Below are 18,644 nucleotides of genomic sequence, written 5' to 3' on the forward strand. Positions count from 1 at the left end.
TTGGATGGATCACAGGGCCCTCAATAGAGGAGCTAGAGAAAGTATCCAAGGAGCTAAAGAGATCTGCAACCCTGTAGGTGCAACATTATGAACTAACCAGTACCCTGGAGCTCTTGACTCTAGCTGCATATGTATCAAAAGATGGCCTAGTCGGCCATCACCGACTAGGCCATCACTGGAAAGAGAGGCCCATTGGTCATGCAAACTTTATATGCCCCAGTACAGGGGAACGCCTGGGCAAAAAAAAATGGGAATGGGTGGGTAGGGAAGTGGGGGGGGGAGAGTATGGGGGACTTTGGGGATAGCATTGGAAATGTAATTGAGGAAAATTTGTAATAAAATATTATAATAATAATAAAAAAAGAAATATTGCTGTTTCATACTTTAGGATGTTTCCCATGTTTTTGTTGCTAGGAGACAGAATTACAACTTATTCTTATACAACAAGTTTATGCAATATAGCCTTGTAAAACTCACTCACCCAGTAGTATTAATGCATAAATCTGCTAACCATGGCACGGTTGCTCTTTATCTCTTCCTGAAGTTACATCACTGGCTAGGGATTCTAGTACACAGCTTAATGGAATAGTTAAAAGAAATAGTTGTCACTGCTTTCTAGGCTTGGAGGGGAAGCTTCCAGTATTTCCTGATTATGTATGTTAGCAAATGGCTTTTCTTGCTTTCTTTTGTTTTAGGTTAGTTATTTTATTTATTTGCATTTCAAATGTTGTCCCCCTTCCCAGTCTCCCCTCTGCAACCCCCCATTTTATACCCCCTTCTCTTTGCCTCCATGAGGGTGCTCCTCCATCCCCTCACTCACTCCTGCCTCACCACTCCAGCATTCCCCTTCCCTGGGGCATCAAGTCTCCTCAGGACCAAGGGCCTCCCCTTCCACTGATACCAGATAAGGCAATCCACTATTACATATGTAGCTGGAGCCATGGATCTTTCCATGTATACTATTAGTCCATGGGAACTCTGGAGGATCCAGTTAGTTGATACTGCTGTTCTTCCTATGAGGTTGCAATCCCCTTCAGTTCCTTCAGTCCTTCCCTTAACTCTCCCATTGGGGTCCATGGACTCAGTCCAATGGTTGGCTGTATCTGCATCTGTATTGGTCAGGATCTGGCAGAGCATCTCTGGGAGCAACCATACCAGGCTCCTGTCAGCAAGTACTTCTTAGCATCAGCAATAGTGTCTGGGTTTGGTGTGTGCACATGGGATGAATCTGAACAGGGAGTGTGTCTCTGGATGGCCTTTTCTCCAGTCTCTGCTCCATTTTTTGTCCCTGTTTCCTTTAGACAGGAACAACTGTAGAGTAAAAATTTTGAGATGGGTGGGTGGCCCCATCCCTCAACTGAGGGCCATGCCTATCTACTAGAGGTGGTCTCTACAGGTTCTATCTCCCCTTTATTGGGTATTGCGGCTAATGTCATCCCCGTTGGGTCCTGGGAACCTCTCTCTTCGCGAGTGTCTGGAAATTTCTAGTGGCTCCCCTGCCCTGTTCCACCCCCTCCCCCATTGCTACATATTTCTATTCATTTCCCTGACCCTCTAGATTTCTCACCTGTCTCTTTTAGTTCCCCCCCCCCCATTTTTCCCTCCCCCTCCTCTCTCCCTCCCAGATCCCTCCCTCCTTCTACCTTGAGTGATTACTTTGTTTACCCTCCTTTTTGTTTGTTTTCTTTTCTTTTCTTTTCTTTTGTTTTGTTTTTCGAGACAAGGTTTCTCTGTGTAGCCCTGGCTGTCCTGGAACTCACTTTGTAGACCAGGCTGGCCTCAAACTCAGAAATCTGCCTGACTCTGCCTCCCAAGTGCTGGGATTAAAGGCGTGCGCCACCATTGCCCAGCTTTGTTCACCGTTTTAAGTAGGACTGAAGCAACCACATTTTGGTCTTCCTTCTTGTTAAGCTTCATATGCTCTGTGAGTTGTATCATGTGTTTTTATAAATAGGGAAATGTTACTAAAGGTAAATTCTATGAGAATACTAATTATAAAGAAACTTTCCCTTCTAAAGGTGGGGTTAATAGAAACACTAAGTTATTTCTCATTGCTTCCTGCTACATTCACATTGACGTCTTGGATGCATGCACAGGCATATGGGAGTGTATTGTGGTTTTATGTATATGTGTATGTAGGGAAAGCCAACCACACAGAAATTACATGTTCCTAGAATGATATAAAAACACTTAAAGCATTTTTTGGACAGTAAAAATAACATCATAAAGCATAGTACCAGTATTACATTTAGAAGGACTTGCTCACAAGATCACAATATGTGAAATCTCTCAAACCTAGCAACCTTGTAAAAAGGTTAACATGTTTAAAAATTTTGTTCACAAACACAAATCAATTGAAGGAAACATTAAATGCTAACAACCATAATTTATTTTGCAGCTTTGTTTCTAAATACAGAAAGTTTTTTTTTCATACTACACCAGTGTAATACTAGGCAAATATTTGGGAATTTTAGCCTTCAAATTCTGGAGAGTTTAATCATATTATATCTGTAAATTTGGGTATTCTGAAACCTACAGTAACCCAATTAAAATCTGTAAACTAACTCCTAGAGTGAGACCTTCTTTTCTTCTGTTTAGATTTTTCACCAACCTAAATAATAAATAGATTACCATCAATCACATGTAGGTTATACTACAGAGAGTTTTCACAGATTCCTTACATGTGTTCAAATCCTCATATGACACTGCTTGAGCCTTTTGAATAACCTACACAGGACTTTGGGGGAAAAACAAGTTATTACTTTAAAGATCCATTATTAGTTTTTTTTTAACCTTATGTACTTTATTTTATGCACAAGTGGTTTTCCAGCATATATGTGCATATATGTATATATGTTCATGTACCATATGTGTGCCTAGTACTCAGGAGAGAATATTGAATCCCCCTGAAACTGGATTTATGGATGATTGTGAGCCACCATGTTGTCCTAAGAGTGAACCTGGGTTCTCTGCAAAAGCAATAAATATTCTTAACTGCTGAGCCATATCTCCAGCTCCAAGATTCATACACGTGCCTACTCCCCTTCATGGTTAGAGAATGCAATCAATGTGGCTTTTAGTTCAAATTATTAGTTCAAATAATGAGATATAATTGTTTCATTTAATTTTTTTTAATAATGATGGGGCTTTGTTCAGTCTTCTTGAAAGCAATATCATCTCACTTTGGACACTCTGGCAATTAAATAGCAGGCCAGCAGAAGCACTGCTGACCTTCTTGCTCCATAAGGTCAAATGGCTAAGGACTGGATGATAAAGCTAAAATGTCAATATTGAAACTGATAAGAGAATTATGGCTCTCTTGTAAAGTGTCAAAGCAAAGACCCTGACACTTGAGTGTGCATTAGATACGCGATTAATAAATGACTTAAACAACCAAATGGAATGTGCTCTGCAGCCTCAGACCAATCACCGGCTGGATCATCTGAGCCCTAAGTAAATAACATGTCCGTACAGCCTAAGAGTCTTTCACAGACTGTTTTACTCAGCCAAAGTTTTTTTCGCTGGGCTCTGGAAACCCAGTGGTAGCAATGAAAACGAAAGGCATCCCTGTGATCGCTGCTGCTGGAGACTGTATGGCCCAGACACTGCAGAAATGTTGACTCACTACTCATGTGCACCAGCTGGAAGTCACCACGAACATTGCATAAATAAATAAATATATAAATAAATAAATAAATAAATATATAAATAAATGCCATTTACTCTAAGAACTTCATGGGGCATCTTCCTCAGAGGTGATTCTGAAACCTTCGATCTGTTAGGTCCTTATTTCACTCAGACTATAAAGTTGTAATAAAAAACTATACTACAAGCTTGATGGTGACCTAATTTGCCTAGATACCTGCTTACTGGAACAGAAAGAATTAGCTCAATAGCAAATTTCAATAGCAAATGTGAGAGCTTTAGCATCTAACCTCTGCAGGAGCAAATAAATGAGATTGGTTTGTGAAGGGAAACAAACACACAAACACCAGAGTATCAATTTGTGGAACCTGAAGTTTTCATTTTTATTTGGAAAAAAAATGATGACAGCATGAAATGTACAGAAGATAATAGAGCACAAGTAATTTGCTACATGAATTATAAGCATAAATTCAGAAAAAGAAACAAGCATGAAAATATTAAATTTTAAATGCAATTTGTAAACTACTCTCAGGAAAAGTTCATCTTGGCACATAGAAAAGGCAATAGCCCTGAATAGAATTTACTAAGGACCCCCACCCCCAGGACTTCTGAAATCTGCCATTGTCTTGCGTGGGTTAAAGGAGCGCTGGGTCTAAAAAGCGCTTTAAATCATAGTGTTGTGCTTCACTTGGCCTTAACTATTTTACAGCCCTAAGTTTAACTTAATTAATAATAAGCTAAATAATTCAAGGCACACTGATTGCATTTGGTTGCAAAGTAGACAGAGAAGAAACAATTTTCAAGTCAAAAATATTCTGAGATGAGATTGATTTTATCTGGCACAATGTCTTACACACGTATGCAATTTAAGGAATAAAAAGTACCAGAAGTAAAACGCTTTTAAGTGAAAGAAAGAAGTATATGCCGTTGTTTTTGTGCATGTTTAAATATATTAACCTGGGGGGGAAATCCCATCATTTGGGCTGAAATTCCTTTGAGGGGTGTTTTATTTCCACATGGGCTGAGAAGCAGGCAGGCAGAGCAACTTGCCAGACGATGCTGTGGCTTCTTTATAACTAGAATGTCACCTCCGACATGAGTCTCTGCAATAGAAATGTAATCCATTATTTCTATGGTCATTTTGGTGTGTGTGTGTGTGTGTGTGTGTGTGTATGTATGTGTTTATACATGTATGTATGTATGGCCTGGAACTAGCTCTACAGCCCAGTGGCCTCAAACTCTCTGTTCTCTTGCTTCAGCCTTCCCAGCACTGCTGTTACAGCACACACCACCACAACTGGCTTGCTTCTCAGTTCCTGTCTTTGTAAAGTCAAATGAATGACTCATCTCAACATCATCTTTTAAAGCATGATTATGTGTACTCATATTGTGTATATATCCGTATATGTGGGTTGCAGGTATGTAGGTAAACATGTGTGTGTGTTTGTGTGTGTGTATTCAAATTGAGTATATATCCATATGTATGGGTTGCAGGCATGTGTATGTAGGTGAACGTGTGTGTGTATGTATCTGTGTGTGTGTGTGTGTGTGTGTGTATGTGTGTGTGTGTGTGTGTGTGTGTACATGCGCAAACAGGCCAAAGAACATCAGGTGTTATAATGAAGAACATCTTCCACACCCTTTGAGACATGATCTCTCATAACTTCTTTAAAACTTTAAGGTAAAGGAGTTGTGGGCTGTACAACACTGTATTGTGTATGTTTTCCTTGGTAGCAAGACCCAGGAATAGGTTTTCCTACATTCCCAATGCCTGTGATTAAAACATTAGTCACTTTATTTTCTGACTCCATAACTGGACAAATGTGCAAAGACCCAGTTCTGACAAGCCCTTCCAGACCATCAACAGGCAGGGTTCAAATACCAACTGCTTTCCTCTGACTTTCTTGCTCACATCGGACCAACTCCTCCAATTTAATTCATCTACCAATAACTTAAAGAAACATCACTTACTATAATTGGTCTAAACCAGTGGGTTGCCAATTATACAAAGTAGAACATTTCTTTCTGAAATCCATTCAATCTGTCTGGAGGGTCAGGCTTACATTACAGTAGCATTCGCCTGTTCTACTCTCATTCTCACACATATTCAGGGAGTTTTATAGAGTCTATCTGAGGTATAATAGTAGAACAGATTACATTCAAAACCACATGAAAACCAAAATGTCTTTTGTTGTTGTTGTTTCTCTAGAACAGGGTTTCTCTTTATAGCCCTCCCTGGCTGTCCTAGAACTTGCTTTGTAGACCAGGCTGGTCTCCAACTCAGAAAGCTACCTGCCTATGCCTCCAAAATGCTGGAATTAAATGTAAGTGCTATCAGCCCTGGCTCAGGATATATTTAAATAAGCCAGTTTTTAAAGACATTTGCAAGAGTGTTTTATTTCCCACTAGTTTTTTTTAATTTTAAAAAATGGTCACTTTGTAATAAAAATCATTTACTTACTCAAAATTATAGTAGGTTTCCTAATCTAAATCTTTGTTATTTCTAATTTTTAATATATAATAAAGTATATTTTCAGGAGTTATAAGTTACATCAAGAATAAAATTTCTTTTTGGGAATAGTTGCATATTATATATGCCCATGGCCCTTGAAGGCCAGAAAAGGACACAGGATTCCCTAAAACTGGAGTTACAGATGGTTGCAAGCCAGTACTCTCAATTGCTATATATTTACATCTATAAGTGGCTGGAGAGATGGCTTAGGATTCTGTCACTCAAAATATGAGAACTGCTAATACAGACAATTAAGACCAATCTGCTGTAAATTATAGATAACCCTTCTCAAACTAATATGGTTGATATTAATTAAAAACTGGTTGTGGGGACTGGAGAGATGGCTCAACAGTTAAGAGCACTAACTGCTCTTCCAAAGGTCCTGAGTTCAAATCCCAGCAACCCAATGGTGACTCACAACCATCTGTAATATCTGATGCCCTCTTCTGGTGTGTCTGAAGAAAGCTACAGTGTACTCATATACATAAAATAAATAAATCTTTAAACAAAAAACTAGTTGTTTAAAAAAAACAAAGAAATAATTGTGAAAAGTAATTCCTAAAGTACATTTGTAGCTTTACATCTGAGCCTACCCCTTATACATAAGTAGAAACCACAGCTCTGGACAAAATGATACAGAACTCCATATATACATATACAAAAAGCACATAGCAAACATCTACATAAAACCTGTCGTTAGCACTGAAGCAATTTCCAAGATTTGGTGTGTCCCATAATTATAGAAGATATTACTACTGTGGTAACTAGATGAAAGGAACACAAGACATTTCAGTAGTATTTTTGTTAACTTCCTAACCTTATAATTGCAAAAATTAAGCTTAAAGAAAATTTACATATACACAAAGAGATGTTATGAAATAAACACTTTACTTAAAAAAAAAATAAAATTGATAGGGTCATGAAATCACACATTGATAATTCTAGCACTTGACAGCCTAAGGCAGGAATGGGATCAGCCTGTGCTGCCATAGAGAGAGTCAGGCTGGAAAAATAACTAACAATCAAAGTGATGTGTTTATAGACATTTGGAAATTGGCTATTTAAGTAACTTCAGTAGTGCTCTGTGTATAACTGATTAGTGAATGCTGACAAGACTCACTTAGATTCTTTTCACTATGGAACATACTCAATAAACCTCAAGAATCCTGAGAAAATATTGTTCATTATGTGCCCTGCCTATGAATCAGTAAAAGCGCCTCTGAAATATTGATGTCGTATGCCATACTAACCATTTGTGTCCTATCTTCTCCATGGTCATTGTTAGAGGAGAAATAATTGTATGAATGTTCAGCAATTGCAGCAGTGCCTTCTGCAGATGGTAACATCCCATTCCAAGCTAGAAGACAAACAACAAGAGTAGCAGTTAATTAAAGGATCCGGTTCTCCACCACAGGAGAAGCAAGATCACTGCTACAGTCAAAGCTGTGACCTTCATTTTTGCCTTGCTGTACATAATAAAATTGCACTTAGGTTTCACTATTTTTGAATTTGACATTTCAGAAAGGACTGGGCCTACAGTATACTTCTTTAAATTTCAGGATGGTTGGAAGTTAGGATTTATGTGCATTATTAAAAGTTATATTTTATATTTCTTACAAATAACCCTCACAAACAAAACAATAGTTCTGAATCTTCATTCTATAATAAATTTATTGATTGCATTCAAATAGTACTTGATAGATTCCATCTGGTGTTGCTATTATTTGGGCTTAGATTGTCTCTTTTAGTAGGCAGAAAGCATGCATTACACATTTCATGACTTATAAGATCCTGCTTATAGCCAGGTATGGTAGTGTACAACTTTGATCCAAGCATGTGGAAGACAGAGGCATGCAAAGCTCTACAAGTCCAAGTCTAGCATTGTCTACATAGCAGGTTCTAGGCCAGCTAATGCTACATAGTGAGACTCTGTATCCCCGCCCCCAACACAGACAGAGAAAAATGAGCTTGTAGGTATAAGGTATAAGATAATATATATATATATATGTATATATATATATATATATACACACACATATATATATATATTACACACACACACACACACACACACACACACACATGATCTTATTTAGATAAAGTAATCTGTGATGGTTAGTTTTAATGGTCAACTTGACACAACCTAGAATCAGATGGGAAAACAGTCTCAGTGAGGGTTTGATGAGACCATGTTGGCCTGTGAGCAAGTCTGTGGGGGATTATATTGATTACCTTAATTGATGTAGTAAGACCTAGCCTGAAAGTGTGCAGCATCGTTTCTTGGTTTGGAATCCTGGGCTTCATAAACATAAAAAAAAAAAGCTATCCAACAAGCTCTTTATAAAAGCACAGTAGCGTGAATGCATTTCTTTCTCTCTGCTTCCTGACTGTGGATGTGACTAGCTGCTTCTGGCTTCTGCAACTCTGACTTCCCTGCTATTATAAACTGTAACCTGGAATCATAAACTGTAATTAAAAAAAAAAAAAAAAACCTTTCCTCTCTAAATTGTCTTTGCCAAGGTATTTCAGCTTAGTAACAGAAAAGAAACTAGGTCAAAATTTAAGTCACAAACTTTCAGAATTCCATCTTGGCCACAGTAAACTATTCATGTCACCTTGGAAATAATTATGTCAATCTTCTCTGACATGGTTTCCCTACCTGTCAAATGAAGGCATTAATACTAGGGTCTCACATTGTTGCTGGGATTGGGAGTCACAACACACTGATCTGAGGGAACTAACCTTGAAATGAATAACGAACACAGAATAAGGTCCTCATTACTTGTTTCTCCTCAACTAGTAGGGTTAAGGATGTAATGAAGTACTAAGTATGTGGTATTTCCCTGGGAGTCTATGCTATTGTTGCCAACGTTATTTAGGAGATCTTGTATGCTTGTAAAGCACCACCATAATATGATACTTAACCACATTCCACTTTAATTGCTTGCTGAATTATCTACCTTCCTAGCACTGTACAGATGGCAACTGTGTGTATTTTAATTAGACTATAGATGAAACTCTACAAAATTCCCAATGCATTGATCATACTAACATTTGGTGAATCAAATGGATTGTGTCAAATCACTTCAAATGGCACAATTTTCATATGAAAACAAGTACCCCAGCTCTGGGCTCAAGAACCAGGAGATGAACTATCCATTGAAGCTGAAGCAAGGGCTGCAGTCATGCCTGTGACTTGATCACAGATCAGCCCTATATACAAAGTTAGTCAATTCACATAGCTGGGCCTGACATTCAAAGATCTGAGGCAGAGAAAGCCAACAAATTTGTCTTCAAATCCCCAGGTAATTACCAATTTCATGGGTCCGGGACCCCCATTTTGAAAAATAGTGCTCTTTAGTGTGCAAGAATTAAAACCCTTCTAAAACAGGTCCTTTCTTTTCTTTATACAAAAATAACACATGGTTAGATTTTTTTGTCCAAATTAGCAATAGGAGTTAAAAACTCACATAATTATGAATCGCGCCTTCAGCTAACCAAGATGGATACATACCTGCGGAACTAACCAAGATGGATACATACCTGCTGAACTTGCCTCTGCCTGAGCTAGCACAGCTGCCTCCCTGACCTTTATCAGGGTACCAGCTTGCTCCACTTCTGCTCCTGCTTCCGTGGCATCGAAAAGAGTTTCCTCACACACAAAAAAAGGTGAGCTTTTGCATAGCCTAAGAAAAGTGAGAAATTAAAATAGCCTATCTTAATACTATGTGTTAAGAATAAGCTGAGAAACTATTCCAACAGCTGATGTGCCCTTATTTAAGTTTGTATAATAGTTGATAATATGAAGAGCTTCAGTCTTGGAGTTTAAGCCAGCATGCTACCTTTATGCAAAGATACACCTGCTTCCTTCTAGACTCAAGGCATGAATGTGTACAATCTGTGTTGTTCTGAAGACTTCTCTCTTAATACATCAGGTAAGGTGTGTATAAATATGTAGGTAAAATTTTAACCTAATCACACTGGTGTGTTTGTACCAGCTTCTGTTTCACCAACTACTACATACAACAAACATAAAGTCTTCACTTCTGTTTGAACAACATGAACCTTGCCAGAAAGACTTTTAAAGTGGTCTGGTTCTCCTTAAAATCCCAATGAAAATTACATACTGTCTCAGATTTTAAGTCTAACATATGGCTTAGACCTAAGAAAATATGTTATCTGATGAGTTACTGCTATTACAGAAGGCTGATGGTTGTCTAAGATACTGGAATTTCATTGTTGGGTGCTATGTGCAGCAAACAGAAACTGGCAAGAATAATATTTCGGAGGGGGGCGCTGAAGAGATGGCTCAGTGGTTAGGAGTGATTGTTGCTCTTGCAGAAGAACCAGAGTCAGTTCCCAGCACACTCTTGATGGCTATGACCTATCTGTAGTTTAAGTTGTAGGGAAACCAGCACCTTCTTCTGGCCTCTCTGAACACAAGGCATGCATGTGGTACACATATGCACATGTAGGCAAAATATTCATACACATAAAAGGAAATAAATAAACCTAAATAAATTTAAAGAATTTTATTTCTGAATGAAATGATCACTTACTCGGCATTCTGCTGCTGGGGAAAAAGGTGGTCCTGGTCTAGTGACTGATCCTGCTGGGTTTTAGCTATAGAATAAAACATTCAGAAGTCATGCTTCTTACTCTTTTGAAGGCCAATGACTTTCACACACACCACAAAGGTAAGGGGGGAAGAGAAAGGGGGACCTGGGGGGAGACAGAAGTAGAACCAAATGAACATGGAAACACACACACACCTTTCAGGAATTTGAACTGACCAACAAACAGGAAGGCCAGTTTGAACTTAGAGTCTGGAAAGTCCAAACCATGTATTACTTTAGTTAAAATGTACAGTCTGGGGGCTGGGGTATCAGCTCAGTAGGCAAAGCAGTTTCTGCACAAGCATAAGGACCTGTGTTTGCATCTCCAAAACTCACTCACTCACATACACACACACGCACACGTTAATAAGCACCTGTCTGTGATCCCAGCACTTATACAGTAAGATAGAGGGCAGAGGCAGGAGAATTCCTGGAAGCTCCAGTGCTAGCAATCCTGTCCTTCGTCAACAGCAGAACAATGAAAAGAGATCCTCCCTCAAACAAGGTAGAATGTAATTAATTGGTCCTTGGATCTCCAAATGCTCACTGTGGAGCGTGCGCGTGCATACACACACACCTACAGTCACATACACAAGCACAATATGATATATATATATATATATATATCATATATATATTGACATATTGACACATATGTTCACATTCACAAGCATTCATATATACACCATACACACACATCTATGTTCGCATTCACAAGCTCTTACATATACATCATACACATATACATCTATAGTGACATACACAAGTATATACAAATATAGCATACATATACATATCTCTAGTAACATATCCAATTATATGCATATATACCATACACACACATCTATAGTCACATTCACAAGCATGTATACATACATTAGAGAGAGAGAGAGAGAGAGAGAGAGAGAGAGAGAGAGAGAGAGTCTTATTTTCTTAAGCATAAGTTCAAGACAAGCAATTCTCCATCCTATCCTTACTGGATATTAGTTCTGTGAGGTTCTTCTTACAGTCTCCTCCCAGGAATGTCTCGAAATTGACACCTTGTTCATTCTCAACTGGTTCTGAAGCACCAGGGTTCACCTTGGAATTCAAACTAGTTGGGATTTTTTTTTAAGCTCTCTGAATCTCAGTGTTACTTTTTTAAGTTTAACAAATCCTTGCATCATTATTAGATTATCAGCCCGATTCTCAAGAAGATTTTTCACAAAATCCAAGCTAATAAGTTGTCATTGTGTTTCTCCATATACTTGAAATTACCAGTCAAAGAAAGGGGGTGGGTCCAGAAGGGAAGGGAGATAGAGAGAAACTGGGAGGAGTAGAAGGAAAGGAAACTGTAATCAGGACATGTTACATGAAAAGATCGATTTTCTACTGAAAAAAAAAAATGGCCGGGTGTGGTGGCGCACGCCTTTAATCCCAGCACTTGGGAGACAGAGGCAGGCGGATTTCTGAGTTCGAGGCCAGCCTGGTCTACAAAGTGAGTTCCAGGACAGCCAGAGCTACACAGAGAAACCCTGTCTCAAAAAACAAAAAAACAAAAAAACAAAAAAAAAAAAAAAAACCCAACAACAAGGAAACTACCATTCATAAGTTCCTTCTGCTGCACCAAAATTTTTCTCATTTCTTTTAGCCATAACATCTTCACATCAACATTTGGAGCCTAAAAATTAAAACAGAACAGAAAAGTATGTTTCTTTTTAAAAAGAATGCTTTTATAATAAAACAAATGCAATTAAACATGAGTCATTTTATAAAACACCAGATTCAAATTATACCCTTTTGCTTCTTAAATCATTTTGGATGCTGATCATTAGTTATCAGATTAGATGAGACATTGTAGTCGAAAATATACTTTCTGGAGGTTGCTCAGAAAATTGGACATAGTACTATCAGAAGATCCAGCAATACCTCTCCTGGGCATATATTCAGAAGATGTTCCAACATGTAATAAGGACACATGCTCCACTATGTTCATAGCAGCCTTATTTAGAATAGCCAGGAGCTGGAAAGGACCCAGATGTCCCTCAACAGAGTAATACATACAGAAAGTGTGGTACATTTATACAATTATACTCAGCTATTAAAAAACAATGCCTTCATGAAATTCTCAGGCAAATGGATGGAACTAGAAAATATTATCCTGAGTGAGTTAACTCAGTCACAAAAGAACACACATGATATGTACTCCTTGATAAGTGAATATTAGGCAAAGAACGTGGAATACCCACAATACAACTCATGTAACACATGAAGCTCAAGAGGAAGGAAGACCAAAGTGTGAATGCTTCAGTCCTTCTTAGAATGGAGAACAGAATACCCATGGGGGGAGATACAGAGACAAACTGTGGAGCAGAGACTGGAGGAAAGGCCATCCAGAGACTGTCCCACCTGGGGATCCATCCCATATACAGTCACCAAACCCAGACACTATTGCTGATGCCAAGAAGTGCTTGCTGACAGGAGCCTGATATAGCTGTCTCCTGAGAGGCTCTGCCAGTGCCTGACAAATATAAAGGTGGTTGCTCTCAGCCAACCATTGGACAGAGCACAAGGTCTCCAATGGAGGAGCTAGAAATAGGACTGAAGTAGCTTAAGGAGCTTGCAGCCCCATAGGAAGAACAACAATATGAACCAACCAGTACCCCCAGAGCTCCCAGGGACTAAACCACCAACCAACAAGTACATATGAAGGGGAAGGACTCATGGATCCAGCTGCATATGTAGCAGAGAATGGCCTTATTGGTCATCAATGGGAGGAGAGGCCCTTGTTCCTGAGAAGGCTCAATGCCCCAAATGAAGGGGAGTGCCAGGACAGGGAAGCAGGAGTGGGTGGGTTGGTAAGCAGCAGGATGGGGGATCTGATAGGGAGTTTTTGGAGGGGAAACCAGGAAAGGGGATAACATTTGAAATGTAAATAAAGAAAATATCTAATAAAAAAAATTACTTTAGCAGATAAAATATTCCCTGCGGAGGGGGATTGCCTTGAGGAACAGAATAATCACTATTTTATATATATATCTTGCAGAGGACCAGACTTTGATAGCTCAAAATGCCCGGTAACTCCAACTCCAGGGGATCTATTGCCCTCTGCTGGCTTTCAAAAGCACTGCACAAATGAACCCCACACATACACACACATACACACACCTAAACCCTTAGCATGAATTCAGTGGGAGTAACCAACTGTTTTCTGATTAGATTTAAGGCCTGCTCCACTAGAAAAATGACAGGCCTGGTATTGCAAAGCCGGTCAAGAACCCAAGGTTGGGGTTAGTGTTAGGGGTGAATCTACTAGTTTTATTTTGTTAAGTGGACAGAATATCAAACTGCCATCTAAATTGATATCTCCCTACCTTAGTGCATCTTTCAGAACTCATCAGAGATGTTTATTTGTGCAGTGTCTGAAGATTAACAAAGAAGTTCGAAACTGCTTCCAGGGTCAATTAAGTGGCTGTAGGATGCTCAGACTTAAATGATCATCATTATCACACTCCTTCCTCATGGCTCAGAAACCATCACAGAAGAGGGAGCAGAAAAAGCATAAGATCTGGGGGTTAGAGAAGACCAAAGCAAAGCTGTCTTCTGGATATTACAGGACTCCTGTACTCAAGAACTCATAGCAGCTGTGGCTGCCACCACAAGTCCTCACAAGACCAAGCCAGCCAATGTTCCAACATGGAGTGGGAAGAGCTATGAATTCCTAACCAATAGATGGTTACTGAGTTCTCTTCTGGAATAAAGACAGACAGTTTTCCTTAAGAATGAGGCTCTTGGGCTGGAGAGATGGTTCAGTGGTTAAGAGCTACTGGTTGTTCTTCCAAAGGACCCAGGTTCAATTCTCAACACCCACATGGCAGCTCACACCTGTCTGTAACTCCAGCTCCTGACCTTCTCACACCAGTGCACATAAATTAACATAAAATATTTTTTAAATGAGGCTCTTGATAGATTCTCCAATGGATACCCTCACACACAGGAATATAAATTGAAATTGATGGGTTATGAGATTTAAATAAATAAATAAATAAGTAAATAAATTTAAATCTTGATGCCAACTATGGTTTCCAGAAGTATAACCAACCTGAACAATGTAAATTTCTTCCTTCTCACTATACCGTATTTCAAATTTGCGGTTATCACCTTTCACATGTTCTGTGATGCCGACATCTTCCATCTATAAAAAAAAAAAAAAAAATCAAACTTTTCCTGAGCGTTTCATTACAAATACGGGATTTCGATCACTATATTCTATCATAATCTAAAGGAAAAAGAATGTCTGGCTTAAGCAAAATACACATTTTACTTTCACTAAGGAAATGAAAATGAAGAGGATAGTCCTAGGCATGCACTGAGAGTTGAGACACTATGCTCCATGCCACTGACTGGTATAAATGTCATCAGACTGAATACCCAGAGCAGCCTATATAAGGGTGAATTCTGCTGGAAATGAACTCCACAATATAAAAAAAAAAAAAATTGTCAGAAGTAAAAGTAATTAAATGCCAATGGGGAAAGTCACCTGTAATTGATTAATTTCATTGATTTCTAAAGTAATTATTCACACATAAATTTGATCTTACAAATTGATTCTCTATGAGATATAAATAGCAAATTTATGGATCAGAAAAGAGCCAGCCAAGTTCAAAGGTTTTCTCTTTTCGCCAATCCCTCGGCCTCTACAACAAACAAAATACATAAGTAGAAAGAGTGATAACCTTCTCACCACTAGTAAAGCTTGTGTAATGTACAACATTGGCTAATTCCATCTAATTCCATGTGGTAAAACTTCACTCTCTTATGTAACATCATTAAGTTCTTCTCTGCCTTTCCTCTTTTCTTTCAATTCCCTCCTAATTGTTTGAAGAAAGATCATACTGCTCCATGTATAAACCCCCAAAATGACCCTAATGAAAACTAATAAACATTAAGGGTAGTACTGACAAGATTCCTTCATTAACGTAAAGGAAACCAGTTATACAGACAAATTCAACTGACTCTACTGATTATGAAGCCTCTGACATTCCCTTGAATGCACTCCAAAGTTACTTTCAAATGTTCCCAAATATATCCTTCCTGTACCACTCTACCTCTGCTCAAATATTAAGATATAAGAATACTTATATTCAATCTTTTAAAAATGAATTACATTTCATCATATGACTGTCTAAATAGGATGATATGTAGCTGACATACAGAGTTCAAAATCAGAGAAGACCAGACTAGAGCTCCCTATGTCACTAGGATTCATCAGCCATGTGTCTTAGTGTAAGGCCCTGAAGTTTTCTGAAATTCCCATGTATTCACCTACAAAATTGGGAATGCATGTATTTCAGAGAGTTGATATAAAGATATGAATTATTAAACAACATACTCAGTTCATATACATTTTTGTGGGGTTGAATGCACTCCTGTATGTGTGATCACATGTATATGGGTACATTTGTATATGTACCTGTGTGGAAGCCAGAGGTTGATATCAGATATCTTTCACAATACCTCTCCGCGTTATTTCTGGTGATCCCCGAGATCAGAAGATCCAGCTAGTCTAACTAGACAACATACTGTTGGGATCCCCCAGAGATGAGATTACGAAGGGCAAACACACCCACATAGCACTTTACATGGGTGCTAGTGATCTGAACTCCAAACCTTGCACTTGAATAACAAGCTCTTTGACCCTTCTCCCCAATTCAAAAAATGAGCTTTGAAGTTATAGCTAATATATACAGCACGTAATTATTGATTGAATGTACTTGGAGATTTCCCTGGGAATCAAACCCTGTTTATGTGACACGAAGTTAGCACTATATGAGTATGTGTTAAATTCAAACATCAGTTGATAATAATTTCTTTAAATTTTTATTAGGAATTTTCCTCATTTACATTTCCAATGCTATCCCGAAAGTCCCCCATACCCTCCCCCCCAATCTACTACCCAACAACTCCCACTTTTTGGCCCTGGCATTCCCCAGTACTGAAGCATCTGAAGTTTGCAAGACCAATGGGTCTCTCAATCCAATGATGGCTGACTAGGCCATCTTCTGATACATATGAAGCTAGAGACAAGAGCTCTGGGGGGTAGTGGTTAGTTCATATTGTTGTTCCACCTATAGGGTTGCAGAACCCTTTAGCTCCTTGGGTATTTTCTCTAGGTCCTCCATTGGGGGCCCTGTGGTCCATCCAATAGCTGAATATGAGCATCCACTTCTGTGTTTGCTAGGCCCCTGCATAGCCTCACAAGAGACAGCTATATCAGGCTCCTTTCAGCAAAATCTTGCTAATGTATGCAATGGTGTCAGCATTTAGAGGCTGATTATGGGATGGATCCCCGGGTATGGCAGTCTCTAGATGGTCCATCCTTTCATCTCAGCTCCAAACTTTGCCTCTGTAACTCCGTCCATGGGTGTTTTATTCCCAGTTCTAAGAAGGGGCAAAGTGCCCACACTTTGATCTTCATTCTTCTTGAGTTTAATGTGTTTTGCAAATTGTATCTTGTATCTTGGGTATTCTAAGTTTCTGGGCTAAAAACCACTCATCACTGAGTACATATCATGAGAGTTGTTTTGTAATTGGGTCATCTCACTCAGGATAATACCCTCCAGGTCCATCTATTTGCCTAGGAATTCCATAAATTCATTCTTTTGAATAGCTAAGTAGTACTCCATTGTGTAAATGTACCACATTTTCTGTATCCATTCCTCTGTAGAGGGACACCTGGATTCTTTCCAGCTTCTGGATATTATAAATAAGGCTGCTATGAACATAATGGAGCATGTGTCCTTCTTACCAGTTGGAACATCTTCTGGATATATGCCCAGAAGAGATATTACGGGATCCTCCAGTAGTACTATGTCCAGTTTTCTGAGGAACCGCCAGAATGATTTCCAGGGTGGTTGTACAAGCTTGCAATCCCACCAACAATGGTAGAGCATTCCTCTTTCTCCACATGCTTGCCAGCATCTACTGTCACCTGAATTTTTGATCTTAGACATTTTGACTGGTGTGAGATGGAATCTCAGGGTTGTTTTGATTTGCATATCCCTGATGATTAAGGATGCTGAACATTTTTCAGGTGCTTCTTAGCCATTTGGTATTCCTGAGGTGAGAATTCTTTGTATAGCTCTGAGCCCCAATTTTAATGGGGTTATTTGATTTTCTGGAGTCTACCTTCTTGAGTTCTTTATATATATTGGCAATTAGTCCCCTATCTGACTTAGGATAGGTAAAGATAATTCCCAATCTCTTGGTGGTCTTTTTGTCTTACTGACTGTGTCTTTTGCTTTACAGAAGCTCTGCAATTTTATGAGGTCCCATTTGTCAATTCTCGATCTTACAGCACAAGCCATTGCTGTTCTATTCAGGAATATTTCCCCTGTGCTCATATCTTCAAGGCTTTTCCCCACTTTCTCCTCTAATAAGTTTCACTGTCTCTGGTTTTCTGCGGAGTTCCTTGATCCACTTAGATTTGACCTTAGTACAAGGAGATAGGAGTGGAACAATTTGCATTCTTCTACATGATAACCGCCAGTTGATCCAGCACCATTTGTTGAAAATGCTGTCTTTTTTCCACTGGATGGTTTTAGCTCCCTTGTCAAAGATCAAGTCACCATAGGTGTGTGAGTTCATTTCTGGGTCTTCAAGTCTATTCCATTGGTTTACTTGTCTGTAGCGATACCAGTACAATGCAGTTTTTATCACAGTTGCTCTGTAGTACAGCTTTAGGTCAGGCATGGTAATTCCACGAGAGGTTCTTTTATGCTTGAGAAGTTTTTGCTATCCTAGGTTTTTTGTTATTCCAGATGAATTTGCAGATTACTCTTTCTAATTCATTGAAGAATTGAGTTGGAATTTTGATGGGGATTGCATTGAAT

At 38.9% G+C, this 18,644-nt stretch overlaps 1 protein-coding gene across 5 annotated transcripts in view; it reads right to left on the reverse strand.

Annotated features, from left to right (window-relative positions):
• Positions 1-3,999: 3,999 nt before the first annotated feature.
• The window catches only part of Mcf2 (MCF.2 cell line derived transforming sequence), a 122,124-nt gene continuing 107,479 nt past the window's right edge, over positions 4,000-18,644 (reverse strand). For 3 of the 5 annotated variants that reach the window (XM_021153012.1, XM_029473663.1, XM_029473662.1), the window contains 6 exons: positions 14,855-14,947; positions 12,355-12,433; positions 10,717-10,780; positions 9,701-9,843; positions 7,408-7,514; positions 4,000-4,748 (listed from right to left, as the gene is read on the reverse strand). In XM_021153012.1, the coding sequence (XP_021008671.1) occupies positions 4,722-4,748; positions 7,408-7,514; positions 9,701-9,843; positions 10,717-10,780; positions 12,355-12,433; positions 14,855-14,947 (513 nt within the window). In that variant the 3' untranslated portion in view covers positions 4,000-4,721. The remainder of the gene's footprint in view (positions 4,749-7,407; positions 7,515-9,700; positions 9,844-10,716; positions 10,781-12,354; positions 12,434-14,854; positions 14,948-18,644) is intronic. The other 2 variants (XM_021153014.2, XM_021153013.2) reach the window with 1 other exon arrangement.

The sequence above is a fragment of the Mus caroli genome, chromosome X (genome assembly GCF_900094665.2).
Source record: "Mus caroli chromosome X, CAROLI_EIJ_v1.1, whole genome shotgun sequence".
Classification (NCBI taxonomy): domain Eukaryota; kingdom Metazoa; phylum Chordata; class Mammalia; order Rodentia; family Muridae; genus Mus; species Mus caroli.